Source organism: Callithrix jacchus, chromosome 9 (assembly GCF_049354715.1).
Source record: "Callithrix jacchus isolate 240 chromosome 9, calJac240_pri, whole genome shotgun sequence".
In the NCBI taxonomy this organism is placed as follows: Eukaryota; Metazoa; Chordata; class Mammalia; order Primates; family Cebidae; genus Callithrix; species Callithrix jacchus.
The window spans coordinates 6,729,365-6,748,924 of NC_133510.1; the positions used below are offsets into that span (position 1 = coordinate 6,729,365).

The 19,560-nt window shown below is 34.9% G+C and overlaps 1 protein-coding gene across 25 annotated transcripts in view; it reads left to right on the top strand.

The window, feature by feature from the left end:
* The window catches only part of LMO3 (LIM domain only 3), a 62,198-nt gene extending 46,378 nt beyond the window's left edge, over positions 1-15,820 (top strand). For 24 of the 25 annotated variants that reach the window (XR_013522263.1, XM_078337935.1, XM_078337929.1 and 21 more), the window contains 2 exons: positions 3,212-3,337; positions 12,652-15,820. Coding sequence is in view for 23 of the 25 variants with exons in the window: in XM_078337935.1 (XP_078194061.1) it covers positions 3,212-3,337; positions 12,652-12,757 (232 nt within the window). In the remaining 2 variants the exon portion in view is untranslated. Of the gene's footprint in view, positions 1-3,211; positions 3,338-12,651 lie in introns of those variants that run through there. The other variant, XR_013522262.1, reaches the window with a different exon arrangement.
* Positions 15,821-19,560: the final 3,740 nt, after the last annotated feature.

A 19,560-nucleotide genomic window follows, 5' to 3' on the forward strand; every position in this document is an offset into this window, starting at 1 on the left:
TAATGGCTTCCTTTTTAAAATAATGCTTTGTCTGTCTCAGTGTATGACTAAGAGCTCTTAGGCCCTCTTATATAGGGGATGAGACTGTATAAGGACTACAGGCAAGAATTTACAGAGCTCTCCAGCTTAAATGGAAAAGTGGATCTATAATATCTTTATAAACGAGTGTAGGAGTAAAGAGTGGAGAGGAAGGGGTTACCAGAATTTTCAGAATTGTGAGTACTCTAAATGAATTAGATAGTTAAGAGACTCTTTTTAAGTATTTCCTAGGCACAATCTGAAAAAATCTTACAAATGAGAACTATGCATGCCTTATGCTTAATTGACATATATGAAAATTCTTTTGCCTCGGAACCCAAATGTCATATTTGGAAACCAAATGATAACATGATACATTTGAAAACCCCATTTTATAAAATGATACTGTTTCTTTTCCCAGAGAATCTCGGGTTTGTCCCACTGGCAAAAAGAGAGCACAGAGGTAGCTGTAGAATGATCTCTTGATCCTTTGACAAAACTGAGGAAAAAGTCTAACAAATGCATGGTTTTGCTGTAAATTAGATCAGATTTCCGCATCTCCGCACTCAGTCTGTGAGTTGACAGTTCAGTAAAATGTTCCCTTGTAAGGTTCGCCCTCTTAGGAAAAGGGGCAATAATTCATCATTAGGACATCAGAGTCCAGGTGTAGATGGAAACTGATGGAGCCTCCAGCGAGGCAGGGAAAGTGCGTGGAAGAAGAAAATTTTATCTGAAGCCTAATTCCCTGGTTACAGCAGAGAATAATTAAGATAATATTGCTTCAAGAGTCCTTTAATGATTAAAAATCACATATGCAGAATCCATAAATTGGAGGGCAACAAATTGGAAGGCTGTAACGTCAGAGAACTGTTTTGTGCACATTGTAGTGGAAAGTACACTAGCGGCGGTTCGCCGTGCAGGCAGCCATCAGAGACCCAGAGCATTCCAAGGACTTTGTTTAGATGCAACAAATCATTTGTCTGTTATTAACCCAGAGCTTGTAATTATGCAGATTGCCATAGATTTTCCTGGGCCTGGAAGTGAGATTGAGGGTTGTTCACAGTATAGCAGGCAGCTCAGGGCTGGCCATGCATTACTGAACTTGCCACATTTATCATGTTGACTGATGGCAGCAGAAGCAGGTCTCAGGTCCCAGTGGTTAATGTAGTGGGTAATTAACTGTCATTTGCCTAGTAATAGGCTGATGATCAATGGTTTGTGTGGAAACAAATTCTAATCAGGTAGCTGATAAATGCTCAGCTAGAGAGAGCAATTGAAATTGGGGGAAACTATGTCCAGAATTTCAAAGTGGCATTGTGTGTGTATGTTTATTAGATATGAGCAAACTGAATAATTCTTAAAAACAGCTTTATCTCATGTTAACCAGATTTTATATACACAAGTATATCTATATTCATTGAATAAAGGACTTTTAAGTTTTCCTTATTTCTCGAAAACAATAAAGAACACAAGAAACAATGGCATATGTCAGTAGATCATGTAAATACACTGAAAAATAAATATGAAACATTACAGTAAAGTAAAAAATTCTGCTTACAAGTGAGCAGGATGAAAGCTTTAATTTTTCACTTTACATCTTCAATAGCAGATGTAAGATATTACATTTTCAAGGAAGTTCTTTTGAAAGAAATATTATTTACCAAAATATGGATTATAAACCGAGAACATGAAAGTTACTAGGATTATATTATTTAAATTAGCAATACTCAAGTGTTTTGAAATTCAGTAAGGAAAATAAGTGTCTAACAGTTATGAATCTGATCTTTTTGAATGTAAACTTCACTTACTTTTTATCAAGTGCACAGACTAGGTTAGCGAAGTCTTCAAAATGCATTTATTGCTACCTTCAAGGTGCTTATACTCTTCAAGAGGCAATCCAACAAAAATATGAGCATTAACATTTATTGCACATTTTTGCCAGACACTTAGAAACCATTCTAACAACTGTTTCCAACAACTCTCATTATCCTGGTAAAAGGAAATAGTTATAAACTTGAAAATGAATATGCGTGCCTTAAGAAAAGACTTGTCTTTGGAGTCTACAGAAAGTGATGAGAGACGTCAGCACTTTTGTGCCTAATCCTTAAATTCAATAAAATGAAAGGCTAAGTTTTTTAAAAGTACATTTTTATAACCAAAATGAGTTTTCTCTATAGCACCTTTGAATTCATTCGTTCAGAACTGCTTTTAATTTGGTCTTTCCCATGAGAGCCATTATATTTTTTCTCCTGTCAGCCTGACGCTGGAGAAAAAAGAAAACTGGCAGATGTGGTGTTTTTCATCTAGTTTGCTTCCTAGTAAAAACAGTGCATTAACGACTATGCATGGAATATTATTTATAATAATTCTTCACCATCATTATTAACTTTAAAGAAACTTGGTTTAAATATTGCCAGTGCAAATGGATAAAATGTTTCCTCACATTATGAAATGAGAGACATTTTATTTTGTACTTTTTTTTAGGTCATTCCAATAACAATTTTCAGGAAGCCACAGCAAACAGGAACTTTTCTGAAATCCTAGACAATTCCAATGGTTCTGACAGTATATTATGCTTCAATTTCTGGTCTAGCTCTATGTAGTTTACAGCCTCATTTACTTCAATGTGCTACTTGAATATCATAATCAAAGCTATAACTGTGGTATAGACGCATAAGGTGCATGCATGCGCCTCTATGTTTTTTGACTATTTAAATGGCTCGTTCATAAATGTGTTTTTAATAGTAATGGCAAACCTTTTAGTAACTAGATGTCAAAAAATAGTGACTCATTCATTCATTGGTTCCTTTCCCAACTAAAAAGTTTAATATATAACATTAAGATCAAAGTTCCATTGCTTTTCGATTTTCTGTGTACTCTAACCCAGAGAAGACTTTTGCTATGAATTCACCCCCATTAACTTCCGTTTATGTGCAGTTATGTAAGCTTCGTAATGTATTTGTCTTTCCCTTTTCTTCTCAAACAAGATGTGATTTTCATCAAAGAAGGTCAACGGAGAATATAATTTGGAAGAATATTTATGCATACACCTAGGATACAACCCACTTGTGTACATCATAAGGAACTGTGTACGGATAGCTTTACAAGGGGATATTAGCATCATCTCTCTTCACAATCTCAGATTTCTCTGTAAGAGTTTGTAAAAAAAAAAACAAACCGTTTCTCATTCTAGGCTCTTTGGCGTGACGGGAAACTGTGCCGCCTGCAGTAAGCTCATCCCTGCCTTCGAGATGGTGATGCGTGCCAAGGACAATGTTTACCACCTGGACTGCTTTGCGTGTCAGCTTTGCAATCAGAGGTGAGCACATCTCTTTTTGGTCTCTAAAAAATGGTAAACCTCTCCGTGCTGGCTATTGATTTAATACGTGGGAATTATGTTGGCACATTTAAAGCAATGAATTTCAGCATTTTTCTGTTCTGTAAACTTTAATCCCATCCCAGAAACAAACCACTAAGGAGAAGAAAGGCCTTAAGGCTTATTCTACCTGAAAGAAAAGCATCGTATAAGAGCGAGTAACAGAAAATGGAAACACTTCTGTAAACTCTGACTTCTTTTATTTAGTCCTTTCTTTTATTATTTTCCTGTCTTTTAAAAAGTAGTTTTTAAGTATCTACTATGTTTGTACTACTTCTGTGAACAAATACATGGGCACTGAGGCAAATATACAGGAATTTGTTGCAAGTATTTTGCATTTCTCTTATTTTTCAGATTTCAGTTTCCTGATTTCTCTTGTTTCTGTTTTTGTTTTTTGAGACAAGGTCTGGTTCTGTCAGCCAGCCTAGAGTGCAGTGGCACTAATATGGCTCATGCAGCCTCGACTGCTGTGGTCACACAATCCTCCTGCCTCAACCTCCCAAATAGCTGGGAGTACAGGTGTGCACCACCATGCCTGGCTAATTTTTAAAAATTATTTTTTATTTTTAAAATAAAAATGTGTTGCCCAGGCTGGTATCAAACTCTTGGACTCGAGCAATCCTCCTACCTCAGCTTCCCAAAGTGCTGAGATTATAGGCATGAGCCACTACCCCAGCCTCTCTAGATGTTTACCTTAAATGCTAACCCTGTTCTGTATGAACTTTTGCAATCGTTTCAAATGTCTTTGAGAATCAAGCCACATATAGCTAATAATTGAACAGTTATCATCATTGGAGAGAGGCATTTGAAAAAGTCTTGAATTGGGAATCTGGAAACCTAAATTCAAATATGGGCTCTGCCACTAATAAGCTGTGTGATCTTAAACCAAACACTTTCATTCTCTGGACCTCAGTTTTTTCATTTGTTACATATGGAGCTGGATTAGTCCATCTCAGAGAATTCTTTCAGCTCAAAAGTATTATAACTTAATTCCATTTTTTCTTATTGAAAATTATATGTATATTTTTTATTTCTGTGGAAACTATATATATACTACTGGCACCTGTTTCATGTGATAAATGGAGATAACTTTAGACTATTAAAGTGAACATATCATTAAAAATACATTTCAAAAGTTAAAACACTTGATAGATTTTAATAAAAATGAATTTAGTGAGTTTCTGTGAGGTGATTATATACGCCTGGACATAGTATATAATCAATAAATATTAGTTGCATGAGGTTCTGAATTATTGTACTTTACTGTGAAAGGTACTATTTGATGGAGAATCTTCTTATGAGACCCTGTAGAATAGTAGGAAGAATGTGACATTTACAATGAGAACGGGATTCAATTTTAACACCACCATATATTAGCTGATATATTAGCTGTGTGATTTTGCGTATGTTACTTAATCGCTCTGAATTTTATTACCACACCCATAAAATAGGAACATGAACACTGCTCTTGCAGAGTTTGAAACTTAAATGAAATAATTTCTATTAAGTGTCAGGAATACAATAGGTTCTCAAAAGTTAGTTATTTTAATAATTTACCAAATAACATTCCACTAACTTGACTTTCCCAATAGACATATATTACAATAGTGTCTCTCATCAACTGTAGATAGGAAGATTGTGGCCTAATGTACCTTACAATGTAATAGTTATCCAGGCAATCATTTATGATGTACCTTAAAATGTAATCGTTATCCAGCCAATCATTTATGATGTACCTTACAATGTATTAGTTATCCAGCCAATCATTTATGATGTACCTTACAATGTAATAGTTATCCAGCCAATCATTTATGATGTACCTTACAATGTATTAGTTATCCAGCCAATCATTTACAATGTATCTTACAATGTCTTGACCCTTCCCAACGAGTACTGAGAATCAAAGTGAGTTCATTCGGTCTAGGGTAACATTTAGACAAAAATAAATTGGCAATTGCACATGTTTTTTGTAGGGAAAAGGATCCATAAACACAAGGATTCACACATCCATACAGACACCTTTATGTGCATGTACTTATGTATCTTACACATTTCAAAGGTGTATTTGCGGTAAATTTAGAATATTTTTGTTTACTTGTTATGTTGATCAACAAATAGTAGCCAGTAACAATGCAGTTACCATTATGCAATCATGAAGTCATTGCTTCTCTACTTATAAAAGATTACATATTCGCAGTAGAAAATTTAGAAAATAGAAAATGATAAAAACAACATTGTCTCGTGTCTCACTATTCTAAAAGAAAACATTTTAATATTTGGATATATAGCCAGCTATACATGTTTCTATGTATATAGGACAAATGACATTGTGTAAATATTACACTCACATTTAAGCAAATTAAAGAAAAGTTACAAGGAAGAATCCTAATGTTTAATATTTGAACTTTTTCACTCAATTTATATTGTGTGCCTTTTTACCTGACATTAAAAATTCTTTTAAGATATTTTAAGCTTTCCTGAGTTCACTTTTATGGACAGAGCTTCACGTATGTCTTCTATTATCAGATATATAAACTGATAATATAAATCAGATATATAAACTTTCATTATCAGTCTTATCAACATAAAATGGACTATATAAAAAACAAATGCTCATATCTCTGTCTGGCTAAATTCACAGGAGCATAATTAATTAAACAAAGTATATGACAGTGTGGAAGCTCATGCTATACATTGCCAAAATGATCTCCAGAAATGTTCTACCAATTATTCTCCCAGCAGAAATGTACAACACTACACACTTTCCTCACATTCACTCTAACACTAGGAATTATATTTTTTAAAAAAATCCTTGTCACCTTGAGGGATGAAAGAAGGTATTTGATTATAATTTCTGATTGGTATTTATTTGATGCCTGGTGGCCCTTTGGTATTTCTTCTTTTAGAGAAGTAGGCAGTTTATGTCCGTTGTCCATTTTTTTCTATTAAGTAGGCTTACCTATTTTATCCATGTTCCACACAGAAAATTAAAACATCATTCAAGTGCTAAACCCAACCTAAATTCTATTATGATGCAAAGTAATTGTAGGCTGTTAATGCTATTTACAAATCATATATCAGTTTTATTTCACCATTGAAATAAAAAGTTGCATTCACAATTAAGGCTGTCTCCTCAGGAGAACTCAGTCAAGTAAGACAAACACTCCTAAATTTTGACTCTAAAACTGTTCACGTTCTTATTGCTGCAAAATACTATTCTAGTATCATTATGAAAGTACCTAGTATATTTCTGTGTTCGCTTCATTTATCACGTGCCATAATGGGACTGCATATCTTTAGTGCTGGTTATGCACAATTAGCACTTACTTATTGTCTTGTCACTTCTGCCCCTACAAGACAGACTTCCTTAGAAGTCAGCTAATCTTCATCAGTCAAGCAAAGCAGACAAATTCTGTTATCCAGGGTACAGAAGGTTTTAATATAGGAGATTCTCCTTTTACTCTGAAGTTTGCTTCAACCCCCTCCAGGAAACGCATATCCCACTTCCAGTAGCCAAATCACTGTCACAATATTGCACTTTTTCAAGTGAAATGCAAGGCAAGTAGGTAATTCATAGGCATTTCTTCCCCTTAAGCAAACCTTACTTACTTCTGAAGTTGTGGAATTACACATGCTTATGAATTTTATTCACCAATCATTTCATCTTAACTTTTAAATCAGAGTATCATTAAGATCCAAAGCCTTTCTGAATGTTTTAAAAAGTAGCAGTAATAATAACCTTTCAAGATTGGTCGTCTCTTATATATAGATTTCTTCTGCCCCTTTTAGAGAAGTATAGCTAAAATATGAACCCTGTATTAAAATTCTGCAAGTTTCTATATTTTAAAAGTTACCGCAGGAGGGGTATTTGCGCTTATTTTATGATATCTTGAATCTCATTCAGAACTGGAAGATTCTATATAACAAGTTAATTTCATAAAGGTGAATAAGCCCCTTCCTCTTAGAAAACTCAGTAAAACTAAATGATAGTTTTGTTAAGAAAAGGAAAATAAACGCTTGTGATGAAATTTTCCCAACTACATAAAATTATTTAACAATTTTCTTTTTTTAAGAATAAAAGCACTGTGCTAGGCTCTGTGGAAGCTGAGGTGGATAAAATCTAGTTTATTTCTTAGAGGTGTCCAGAGCTATGGGAGAGACGGGACATCAAAGCCTCACAGAAGAGTGTAATCGATGCCAAATAGATCTGTACTGAGGGAAGAGACAGCTATCCTTGAAACGTTAGGGAAGCATCAAAGGCCTGGTGCGCTGGGTCTTAAAAAAAAAAGAACTCCCTAGAACCGGTTGACTTACAGGAAGTGTGTCTGCTGGGGGCTGGGGAAGATGAGGGAGCCAGGGATTTTCAGGCAAATTGAGCAACGAGCAAAGGCATGCAGATGTGAAGGCATTTGACGTGTTTAGGAAATGAAAAGCAGCTCAGTGTGTGCAGAGATTAGAGAAGGGGTTTAGTAGGCATGTGGAGGAGGAGAGAGAGAGCAAGGACCCAGAGGAAATGAAACTGTAAATGTGGTCTTTGAAAAGTCATAGAATAAAAGTCAAAATGAATACAAATTTAAATTAGTCGTCTAAAAGGCATTTTTTTAAGGCTATTGGTTTCTGGAATAAATCTACCTTAACCAATTTTTAATGACCACACACCTTCAGTGGTAGTACAGTTTAAGATGGTTCTGCGAAGGGTTCAAGAGAAACGTAACCCGTGGTCATTTACCTCTGAACTGCCGTTTAGATCGGGAAACCAGTTACACAGTCATGAGAAATTGTGAAACACCAAAATAACAATGCACCAACAAGTAAGTGCTATCGGGAAGATCCGGACAGGTGAATTGACATGGTCAGAGGAGTCGATGGAGGAAACGGGAAGTCCAAGATTGCTAGAATTTATGTAGACAGGAAAAGGGGAGAAATATTTATTGCTAGGGATCAACTTAGTCAAGGTGAAACGATTATCATTACCAAATGATAATGACAGTCAAATCTGATAAAGTGTTAGTCACACACCAAACAGCGACCTGAGTGTCTCACATGCACTCACTGCTTTACTACTCAAAATACCCTTGAATAGATATTGTTATTAGCTTCATTTGACAGATGAAGAAAGTGAAGTATAGGAAACGGAAGTAATTTGCCCAAGATTACACAGTTAGAAGAAAATGGTAGAGGCAAGATGAAAACCCAAGGAATCTCGTCTCCCCCTCTGGAGTCAGGCCCATTTCAAGAGAGGTACTTGATTTTCTGACTAAGCATATAAATGTGAATTGATAGAGTGGAGTTAAAGTAAGGTAATCTTTGAATAGTATACAGCAAGATTTGGGGTGTGGGTAGTATAATTTGATACAGTAAGGGGTGTTAGCAGTGAGATGTGCAATGACAACCAGGTTGTCAGTGGGAAAGACAGTAAATTGTCCAGAAGTGTATAGTGGTGAAATGAGTACACGACCTGGACCGCTTACTGAAAACAGTGTGCTAGAAATCTCTAACTTACAGTTAACCGAAGATGTGGGATAGGGAAGTATAGACACTAGAATATAGATCGGATTCCACTTCTTATCTAAGTGTTGTAAAATAGAAATTAATCATAATTGGCAGTCACTAACATCCGGGAAAGAAGATGGCTAAGTTAACATTTTAATTTTTTTTTTTTTTTTTTTTTTTTTTTTTTTTTTGAGACAGAGTTTCGCTCCTGTTACCCAGGCTGGAGTGCAATGGAAAGGGATGTTACCAGGGGAGGTTTCTTAGCATAGGCTTTTGATAACCTGCTTAAAACTAAGCACTGTATTTCATAAGGATGATTTACTAGTTATACTTCTTTCATATACTTCTCCAGTCTCTAAGACTATATGAAGTCTGCTAGAATCACTCAAAAATATCTACAAATTAAATCTAACATTAATTCCAAAACATCAAGATTAGATGATTTAATAATTTGATTGGGCATCTTCTTATTCCTTACCATAATTTTTTTTAAATGAGGGTAAAACTAATTGAACTGAGCATACTACAAGTAATTAGGGTCAGATTACAAGAAAGATTATGTTTATTTTTAGTAACTGTAGCCTGATCTGTTAATACACTTACGGGATCCTCTGGCTGTCACTCCTTTCATAATGCTTCTGTTTTTCCTCCAAATGCTGGATCTCGTAAGAAGCTGGTTAAAATCACAGTTGCAGATTACTTTGTTAAGCACATTCTATCTGTGTTTCTGTCTCTCTCATTTCTTTGTATTTATATACGAAGCATTTTTTAAGGAGGATATCAACTGTAATTGCATCCCAATCATAATCTGCTCTTAACCACAGCTTTCAAGGCTGTTTTGTTTGAGTCATATGTTCAAATGTGACATTCCTCATCTATGTTCTGTTTCATCTTGACCTTTAAGTATAAATTGAAATGCATATAAAATGCACTTTATCCAGTTGATAACATAATAGTAATAAAATATGTCAGATACGGGTTATTTTTAGAAAAGTTCTCTTTCTCTCTCTGCCTCTCCCTGTGTTGCTCTCTGTATTCCACCTAACTGAATGGTAGGCAGACTTTTTTAAAGTTACGCAAACAAATAATAGTAGTATGAGAAAAAAATCAGTTACGCCCTGTCTAACTGTTTCATCTCCACATCATTCATACAGCTTGCATGCTTTACTGCCTCCAGGTAAAAACTTGAGTCTTAAATCCAAAAAGACCTGGGTTATTTTCCTTCCTTTACTACATACGTTCTAACTATGGAATCTTGGGCAGGGTTTTTAAATTCTGGAATGGAGTCTTAGGTTTTTCTTCCGTAAAAAGCCCTAATAATGCTTACTTTCTAGGTTGGATGTAAGGAATAAATGCGAACATGTACATACATGCTTAGCATTTAACACATGGTAAGTATAAAAAGGCTATTTTACTTATATTGCAAACATTAAGGTAAGATTTTAGATATTTCATTTCTACTCCTTGCACAAGCCTACAAAGGCGACTGATGTCACAGATATTACAAACTGAAGTTTTACCCTCAGTTATCATACGTGGGAAGCTAGAGTTTAGACCCTACTGGTTGCAGTATACCTCGCTGCCATTCACACGCTTCCCATTTGAACCTCTCTATAATCTACTTACAGGGCTCTTTTTCTCTTACACATGGGGAAGTGAGACAGGGATAGTCTGAACTGTGCCCCAACTCTTGCAATGAGTAGGTGATAGAGACAGGACTCAAGACAGATCCCCAGGCTCTTGGTTTTATGCTTTTCTCACTATAATTACCTTGAATTTATTAATCTACAAATAAACATTTTCTAAGTGTGAAGGCCTCTACAGCGTGAACGGCGTGACATAACATGATAACATGACCAAGAACATGTTTTCATTTGGTGGCTAATAGAACTTTAGGGCTTCCTCAAAAAGTAAAGCAAAAGTTTAAACAACATGGAGTTAAAAGAGAGTGTTTCCAGATTAATGAGTTTTTAGAAGAAATGATTCAGTAATGTCAGCTGGAACACAAGAGTGTTTATCGAATCTACTTCTTTTGAGTTATATTTTATTATTTGCATATTAGTCGAAATTAATTTCAACAGTAATATTCATTTATAATTTTGCACAGTAATTAAACATATTCTACATGCTGTTTTGTATAATTTCACCTACAAGATAAGCTTTTACTACTTAGGTCTATTCAACAAGAGAAATATTTCCTTTATTCAGCATATCTTAGTGGTCACGGTATCAAACTGGTTTGTACAAACACTGTTATTGAAGTACATTTAAAGTGTACAGTTTGCAACTAATACAAAGAAAATAGACTTAAAGCCCCAAACTTGACTGTTGATTGTATCCAATAGCTTTGACCACAAACAACCTTAGGATTTCAAGATCAGTGCTTTCAATCAACATCATCAGCAGGCAGTAATCCTGAGGAAAAAAAGTAAATTCCACAAATAAACAGACCAATTTTCTTTTAAGAGGAAAGCTAATTCTTTTCAATCTACTTTTTTTATTACACTATTTTCCCCTCTATCTACTTAGCTAGTATAAGGATAAATTTCCAAAGCTACCCAGTTGGAAAAAAAATAGGTTCACTGTTTGTCTAGCATTCCAATCTTTGCAAATGTAAATCAGTCCAACTGCTTCTCATTTAAACCTTCAAGTTCACAAAACATTAAAGGGTGGCTTTCCCTGCACAGTTTAATCTATCCACTAAGATTTCTGCTGTAACATTATTTGAAATTGACTATCTGATAAAGAGAGACTACTATCAAAGGTCAGAAAGGTCAACTTGTATAATTACAAGTAGTTTTACTGGGTCAGCTCTACCAGACACCACTGTTTGAAGGTTAAATTGTTACAATTAAATATATATACAGATCTCCCCAGAGTTACTTTATTGTTAAATGTAGCGGAAACAGGAAAAGCATTTATTTCTGACCTTAATTGTGTCCACAGTGTCACCATGGGAAAATCATACAAAAAGAACGCTTATTAAAAACATTACAGTCTTGCACATTAAACAGTGCTTTATAAAATAAAATGTGTAATTAGCTATTGGAAACTAGTTTAATTTATCACATCAATATTAAGTAGTTCATTTAGGTTACTCCCTTCGGTTAAATCGGAAGTGCTCTAAGAAATGACATCTACTATTTCATGTTGGTGAACTTGCCACAAACAAAGGAATATGGCTCAGCACCAGAGTCTGACAAGAAAGCAACTGTTACTCAGAATGATCACTTCTAGATTACTAAAATTTAATCTCATTTTCATAACACAGTAAAAGAAAGCTTTACATGGGAAGCTTTAAAATGGGCTATTTTCTAATTGTTTGATTCATTTCAGTGCCTTTTACTTTTTTATTAAATACCTAAATGGTCAGAGATGAAATCATCCATAATTACTGCAGTGAAACATTATTATCTTTCTTTTATTTTAATGACTGTAAATACAGATCAGTTCTTTTTATTGTTTTTCTTTCCAATGTGGTTTAAAAAAAAAAAAAAAAAACAAGTCATGTTTGGAGCTCAAAGTGTTTCTATCGATGTCCTTATACTTTTGCATACAAAGGCAAGGTTTCAAATGTGTGCAATATTTCATTAAATGAAACAAAAGTTAAAGGCTTAATTCTGATAATGAAGACAACTATCTAAGCCAGGTTTTCAGATTCAGGGAATCATCATGTGAAACTCTTATTAGGGAGGTAAATCTTCAAATTTATAGATCCAAGTGAAATGGTCTTAACCACATTTTATTGTTTAAAATATTTTCAGGTTTTGTGTTGGAGACAAATTTTTCCTAAAGAATAACATGATCCTTTGCCAGACGGACTACGAGGAAGGTTTAATGAAAGAAGGTTATGCACCCCAGGTTCGCTGATCTATCAACCTCACCCCATTAAGAATACAAAGCACTACATCCTTTTATCTTTTTTGCTCCACATGTATATAAGAATTGACACAGGAACCTACTGAATAGCGTAGATATAGGAGGGCAGGATGGTGATATGGAATAAAAGGCGGACTGCATCTGTATGTAGTGAAATTGACGCAGTTCAGAGTTGAATGTTTATTATTGAAGAAAAAAAGGAATGTACATATTGCTGGCTTTTTTTTGCTTGCTATTCGTTTTTGTGTCACTTGGCATGAGATGTTTATTTTGGACTATTGTACATAATGTATTGTCATATTTGAAGCACAAATGTAATACAGTTTTATTGTGTTACCATTTGTGTTCCGTTTGCTTCTTTGTATTGTTGCATTTAGTACAATCAGTGTTTAAACTTACTGTATATTTATGCTTTCTGTATTTACCAGCTATTTTAAATGAGCTGTAACTTTCTAGTAAAGAACTGAAAAGCAAATCTCACTGATGATACAGAGATAGATAAAGCAAGTCTATCAACATTAAAAATACTAAAAAATAAAGACACACAGAGCATTTTAGTGACATCCGCTACTTATTGCCGCTATGAGTTAGTCTATCGGTGTTCTTATAACCCTCTATTTTCAGGGGGTTAAGAATCAGCTTTAAAAAATACAGAAAAATTTCATCTTAAAGCACTTTCATTTTATACCAACGTGAAAAGTGCCATTTGTAGAATAACTTTAAAGCTTAACAGGTTTCCTTTTAATATCCTTTTTCTTTTTGTGCTCTTTACCTACACGATGGCTTTGTTTTGCTTTTTCAGCCACACCCTTATGTGAACTAGTGCCTTTGGGTATCATGTAAAATTTTTTCCAAAGGGTTACTTTGCAAATCTGTTACCACAATTATGAGACAATTTTTAAGTGATAAATTAAACTTCTTGTATAAAACTTGCCCAGATCTCTCCACAGGAGCTGAGGGTTTAATAACTGTATGGCTTAATAAATGTATGGCACTGAAAAGATTTGAGTGTGAATCTACTGAAATCACTATAATGCACATTGAAGCTGTGATGATATTTCAGTAGTGAGGTTACTTTTGATCAGAGCAACATAATGCTCATAGAATCTTCTAGAAGAAGAGAAACAAAGGGATTGATTAAAAAGCTGAGAACTAGTGATTATATATTTTTCTGTATTTACCTGACATTAATTTTAATGTTCAAAAAGTAAATGCTTTACGTTTGATGTGTTTTACCCTCTCATTGTTTTAAGTAATTACCAACTCAGAATACATCAATCTTAGGCTGAAATTTGTCATTCCGTTTTTTAAGGTGAAATAGTACTACCTTACATGATAGCATACAAAAAAGAAAGCTCTAGAAACTGAAATTATGGAGAACGATCATTTAAATTACAATTAAGGAAACTAGAATACGATCCCCTCTTCTGGGTGGCCCCGTGAAGTTGCTTCTTTGCTGTTGCTCTCTGTAATAGAACTACTCAACAAATCTAATTCTGCACGGGCACCATGAACCGTATTTTCACTACAGCAAACTTACTGCTATGGGTTTTCTCTTTGTTTTTTTTTCTTGATCACTTGTATAGGAAACAATCTTTTCCAGTGTTATTTGCATATATATTTTGTCCTGCCGATATATGCATTGTAGATGAAAATTAAATGTTATACCTGGATTATTGGTTTGGGGCCAAAATATTAAGCAGAAAATAATGCTGATGTGCATTTGTTTTAAGACAAAGCTTTATTATGAACATGCATGTGAATCTGGATATTGCTTCTTATTTTTAAGAAAATGGTTCTGTGAAAAGTGAACAATATGTATTTTTACAGATGCTTCATGGTTAGGAGTCTTCGAGTCCCATATCCCCCAAGTTTGAGATATTCTAAAGAAAGAAATTCAAAAGTAGCTATTTGGGCCCACAAAAATAACTATTATTTTAGCCCGAGAGCTTTACACTTGTTTCATGAAGGGAAAGGACTTCCATCACCAAAATAAACAAAGCAAGACAAATTAAAAATGTGGGGGAGAGAAAGTGAAAAGTGGTTTTCTTAATGTAGCCCTGCTGGTCCCCATAAACAATTGCTTGAAATTCGTGTGGATGTAAAATCTTAATTGTCAGTATCATATTCAGATGATCTTTAGGGTTTAACTGGTTTTGTTTTTGTTTATCTCTATGTCAAAATACTTGTAAATTGGGAACAAACTTCTCTCAGCTTCTTGAAGCTGTTCAACTATCCTTGCCACTGGAAGACCAAACACGGTTTTTGCTACTTTTTCTTTTATTTACTACGTTGAGAATTATTTCTTATTCTTTTTACTACCAATGAAATCACTCACCTGGATTAAAGATTAAGACCTTAACCTGTTTAGATTATCTTTAATCTCCATGAAATTATGAAACAAGGCAGGAATAATTTTTCAGCTGTAGGCCATTTTACAGCTAATTGCCCATAAATTGTAGCATTTATTGACCTGACGTACTAAGCTAATTGTCTTGACTACTCAAAGCCCCTGAACTGTTGTCAACTTTCCCCTTTGTGTTGCGTAGCCCTGATGTCAATTAGCTTGTTGTCCGATGCCTCCAGTAGGACGCCTCCAATGGAGCTTTGATTTCTAAGCAACAACAGCTCCCTTCCTGAGACGCGTCCCCCATAGGCTCCCTATGATGAAGGACCGTGCACCTCCACTCCAACAGAGTGCTGAGTTCAAAAGCTGACCTGTGTTTGTAATTTCACTTTCATCTTGCTTAATAAATATCTGCTGAATTCTTTCATTCACTTTTTTACATTTGAATTTATGTTTTTAATAAAAGGGGTGTTACACTATTTGATTGCACTTAATTGGCAAAATCTAAGATGATCTCTAGAAAGCATATGTTAAGTTCATGAAAAGAAAAAAACGTGTGTAAGGATGTCGCCTTTCTAAAGCTAAGTCATAACGAGCATAGACAACGTACCTCAAATGTTTCTCTGAATATTATGTTTAAGATCTCCGAGTTACGTCATTTACCGCTATTTATTTTTATGGGGAAAATAAAACTCTCAAAAACGAAAGTAGCAATTGCTGGGTGTAATTTTGCACATTTATACAAATCTTAAGTGATATTTCAGGAAGCGGCTTCATTGCTATTGTCAGATTACGTTTCAAATTTTCTATTCTGTATAATGAATTAAAACAGGAAACTTGATTCTACATTTTTGCAGAAGAGATGTTGCACCTTAACTGAAACAGGGCACTGAAAATGTTATCTGTAGTAAAACATGCCGCACAGAAGTGTTTCCCTTTTAACTACCACTTAGGCCGACCACTCTGATTGTCACGGAAACAATTTCATAGAAATGATGCAGCCCAAACATGTTTCATGCTCACTTGAATAAGTTGCAAAAACAATCTGCATGTTTGTTGTAATAGGCCATTAGCACAAAATACAATTTTAGCAAAAGCCTTTTTGATCATTACTTTTTCTTAAAAACATCATTATGGATATTTTTTTAAATGTGGTTTTAATGTAACTTAAGATAACAGAAAGCAGAGGTTTAATACAGTCATTAGTTCAATTGACATTTATTGAGCACCTAGTATGCGACAGGCTGAGGCAGACTTGGGGTTGGCCTATGCCAAATAACTTTACCGTGTCTTTGCCCTGGTTTTTACTCATCTCCGACCTGCTGATAGTAAGCACACAACTGCGAATACCATCTTCTACCTACGCAGCATGTCACTGATGTGAAAGCCCCGGGAAATACCTCAAGTCATCAGTGTGTTCAGAGAATTATCTCACACAAATTACTCATTAACTCAATAGCACATAATAAAAAAGAACATCAATTAATAAGTCACCCTCAGATTGCCATTATTACAATAGAGCTCTGTTGCAATAGCCGTTACCAATGAAGCTGCCTCTTTTTATTCGTTGTTTGCAATTGGTCCATGGTCCATTATTTGACTGAAACCAGCATCAAATTTAACACATGACTGTAGGTAGTTGTGTGTTTAGTACCATAAATGAAGATTTCAGAAAGCCTAGGATTTATAAGACATTATGAATGGTCAGAAAAATAAAGAAAACTCTCATTTTTACTAGAGCTTCCTCTGAGGCCATGCTGTTAGAAGGGTATTATCATTTGAAAAGATATCTTTTAACTTTTATAATCGAGATTTAAGACTTCCATGCTGAACACTACAAACAATAGCTGCTAAAACACTTGAGTAAATTTTACAGTGCTTTAGTATACACACAATTTCATTTCAGTAACTTTTCAGGAAGACTAAAATATGCATGATCACTGCCAGTTTTGCATTTTCGGCATCCCAAAATGACATTTTTGCTTTTGGCAGGCTGGGTTAAGGTAGGTTTATGGGGATTGACAGCAGTAGGGGAAGGGATTTTAAAAAATACCAAACATTACATAAAAATTCCCCAACTAACTTTCACAACTATCTTGGTAAATGCCATTCCAATAAGCTTATAGAATAATTATAACAGTTCCCTTAGGTGAGTAAGAAACATCTGTTGCTAACACATAGCAGGTGTTAACAATTACACACACTGAACTTTTTAAAAATGTTTTTAATTAAAAGAATTCTGTTTTCTGAAAAGGAAAATATGTTAAATTTAAGATACTCCTGTTTTGGGCGTGCAGATCACATAATGCACAAAATTATAAAGACCAAATCATCTTGGATCAATCAGGTTTGTGTTTGGTTCAGATCATTACAGTCAAAAGTGAATTGGAACTATCTGCACTTTTTACACAATTGATATTCTGGACTTAAAAGCTGAATACTCGAAATTCGTATCACAGGCGTGATTACAGAATCTTTTGGCTTTATGGGCAAAATGGCTCGCATTAACTATTCTAAATTAGTGGACACAGTACAAATTAAAATTGGAATGAGAGACATTCAAATAATACATTACCAAAATCTTTTTCATCCTGCCTCTGGAGAAGACTTTAAATCACCTAAAGTAAAACAGTTCATTTGAAACATAGAACATTTTCATATGACCCATCTTCAATAGCTTTTAGTGGTAATAGATAATATTTACCAAACAATCGCCATGTATCAGGAGGTTTTGCACACCCATGTCATTTGTACAACGCCCCTGTGACATCGGTACCATTAAAATGAAAGCACAGATAGGTTACTTCACTTGCTCATGGTCATGTAGCCAGAAAGCAGCGGGCCTGAGACATGAACACCAGTTTTCTGGGTCTAGTGATTTCACGCTACCGTATCACCTTTTATATGGTCGTCAGGATTTTTGTCACTATTATTTTTTTCTAGCTCCTGGGACTAGCCAAGCACTAGAAGGACTTATGTATGCTTGAGCAAAAATGCCAAACACATCAGAGTTAATGTCATCTTTAAAGATGAAAATTGGGAACGAGAGTGATTATATTTCCCTAGATGCAAGCTGTTTGGGAGCTCTTTCTTCTAACCATACCGTGAAGGCATTTATTTGAACCTGTACATCCGGGGTACCAAGAACAGAGGATTCTTCCTAGAGCAGAAAGGAAAGCAAGAGGTGGTCAGCATCGACTTGAGGATACATTGAAGTAAAAAGCTGCAAGTTTCAGCATCGGGATAAATATTCCATAGCAATGTGAGGCTACAGTCTTAGAATCGAGGCAATACGACGAGTGTATTATTTGCCTTTGGCATTTTAAAACTTACTTCCAGAATGAGTATGTTATTTGTCTTTGATATTTTAAAATTTCCAGAGGATGAGATGAACAAAAATTAAAGGCCTTAGGAAAACTATGTATGTGGAGGCCGGGCGCGGTGGCTCACGCCTATAATCCCAGCACGTTGGGAGGCCGAGGCGGGTGGATCACGAGGTCAAGAGATCGAGACCATCCTGGTCAACATGGTGAAACCCCGTCTCTACTAAAAATACAAAAATTAGCTGGGCATGGTGGTGCGTGCCTGTAATCCCAGCTACTCAGGAGGCTGAGGCAGGAGAATTGCCTGAACCCAGGAGGTGGAGGTTGTGGTGAGACGAGATGGTGCCATTGCACTCCAGCCTGGGTAACAAGAGCGAAACTCAGTCTCAAAAAAAAAAAAAAAAGGAAGAAAGAAAGAAAAGAAAAAAAAAAAGAAAAACTCTACGTCAAAACTGCAGGCACCCACCCACAGTGTAGCTTCATACCCGTCCTCTTTAAATTTTATTTGCCTGAGAAACTTTGGTGCATAAAATATATTTGCTGCTACTTATTCTTTGTTTAATGCCCAATTTATTAAACATACAACTCTAATAAATAACAATCCATCTCAACATTTGAACACCATTTAAGCAGCTAATAAAGCAAAACTTGTAAATTTAATGAATCAGATTCAACCACTTAAACACTGATTAGAATCTTAGATTCCTCTAAACATTTCAATAAAATCCCATGTAAAAGTTTCAAGTACTTTAAAAACAGACAAAAATTCTCACAATGAGCAAAACTTATTTTTTTTAAATATACTTAAAGATGTAACCAAAAATATGAATTTAATTTAAAATTTCTATACTTTGTTTTATATCTTTCTACGGTGACATTAATGGCAATTCCTTTAAAATTTTAGAAAATATTGTGTTTAATAAACTTACAGGGACTGTGTTATTGAGTATATGAACCTTGGTTGGGGCCTAAGAACTAGCTGCACTGTCTAAAACGATGCTAGCTTCAGCCAGTTCACATCGAGTTAACCAATAACTTAATAGTCATCCTCCCTATCATGTCAACGGAATTTTATAATTCCAAGTCTTTCATATAGGTTATAATTTTTTGTAACTCAATGCTTT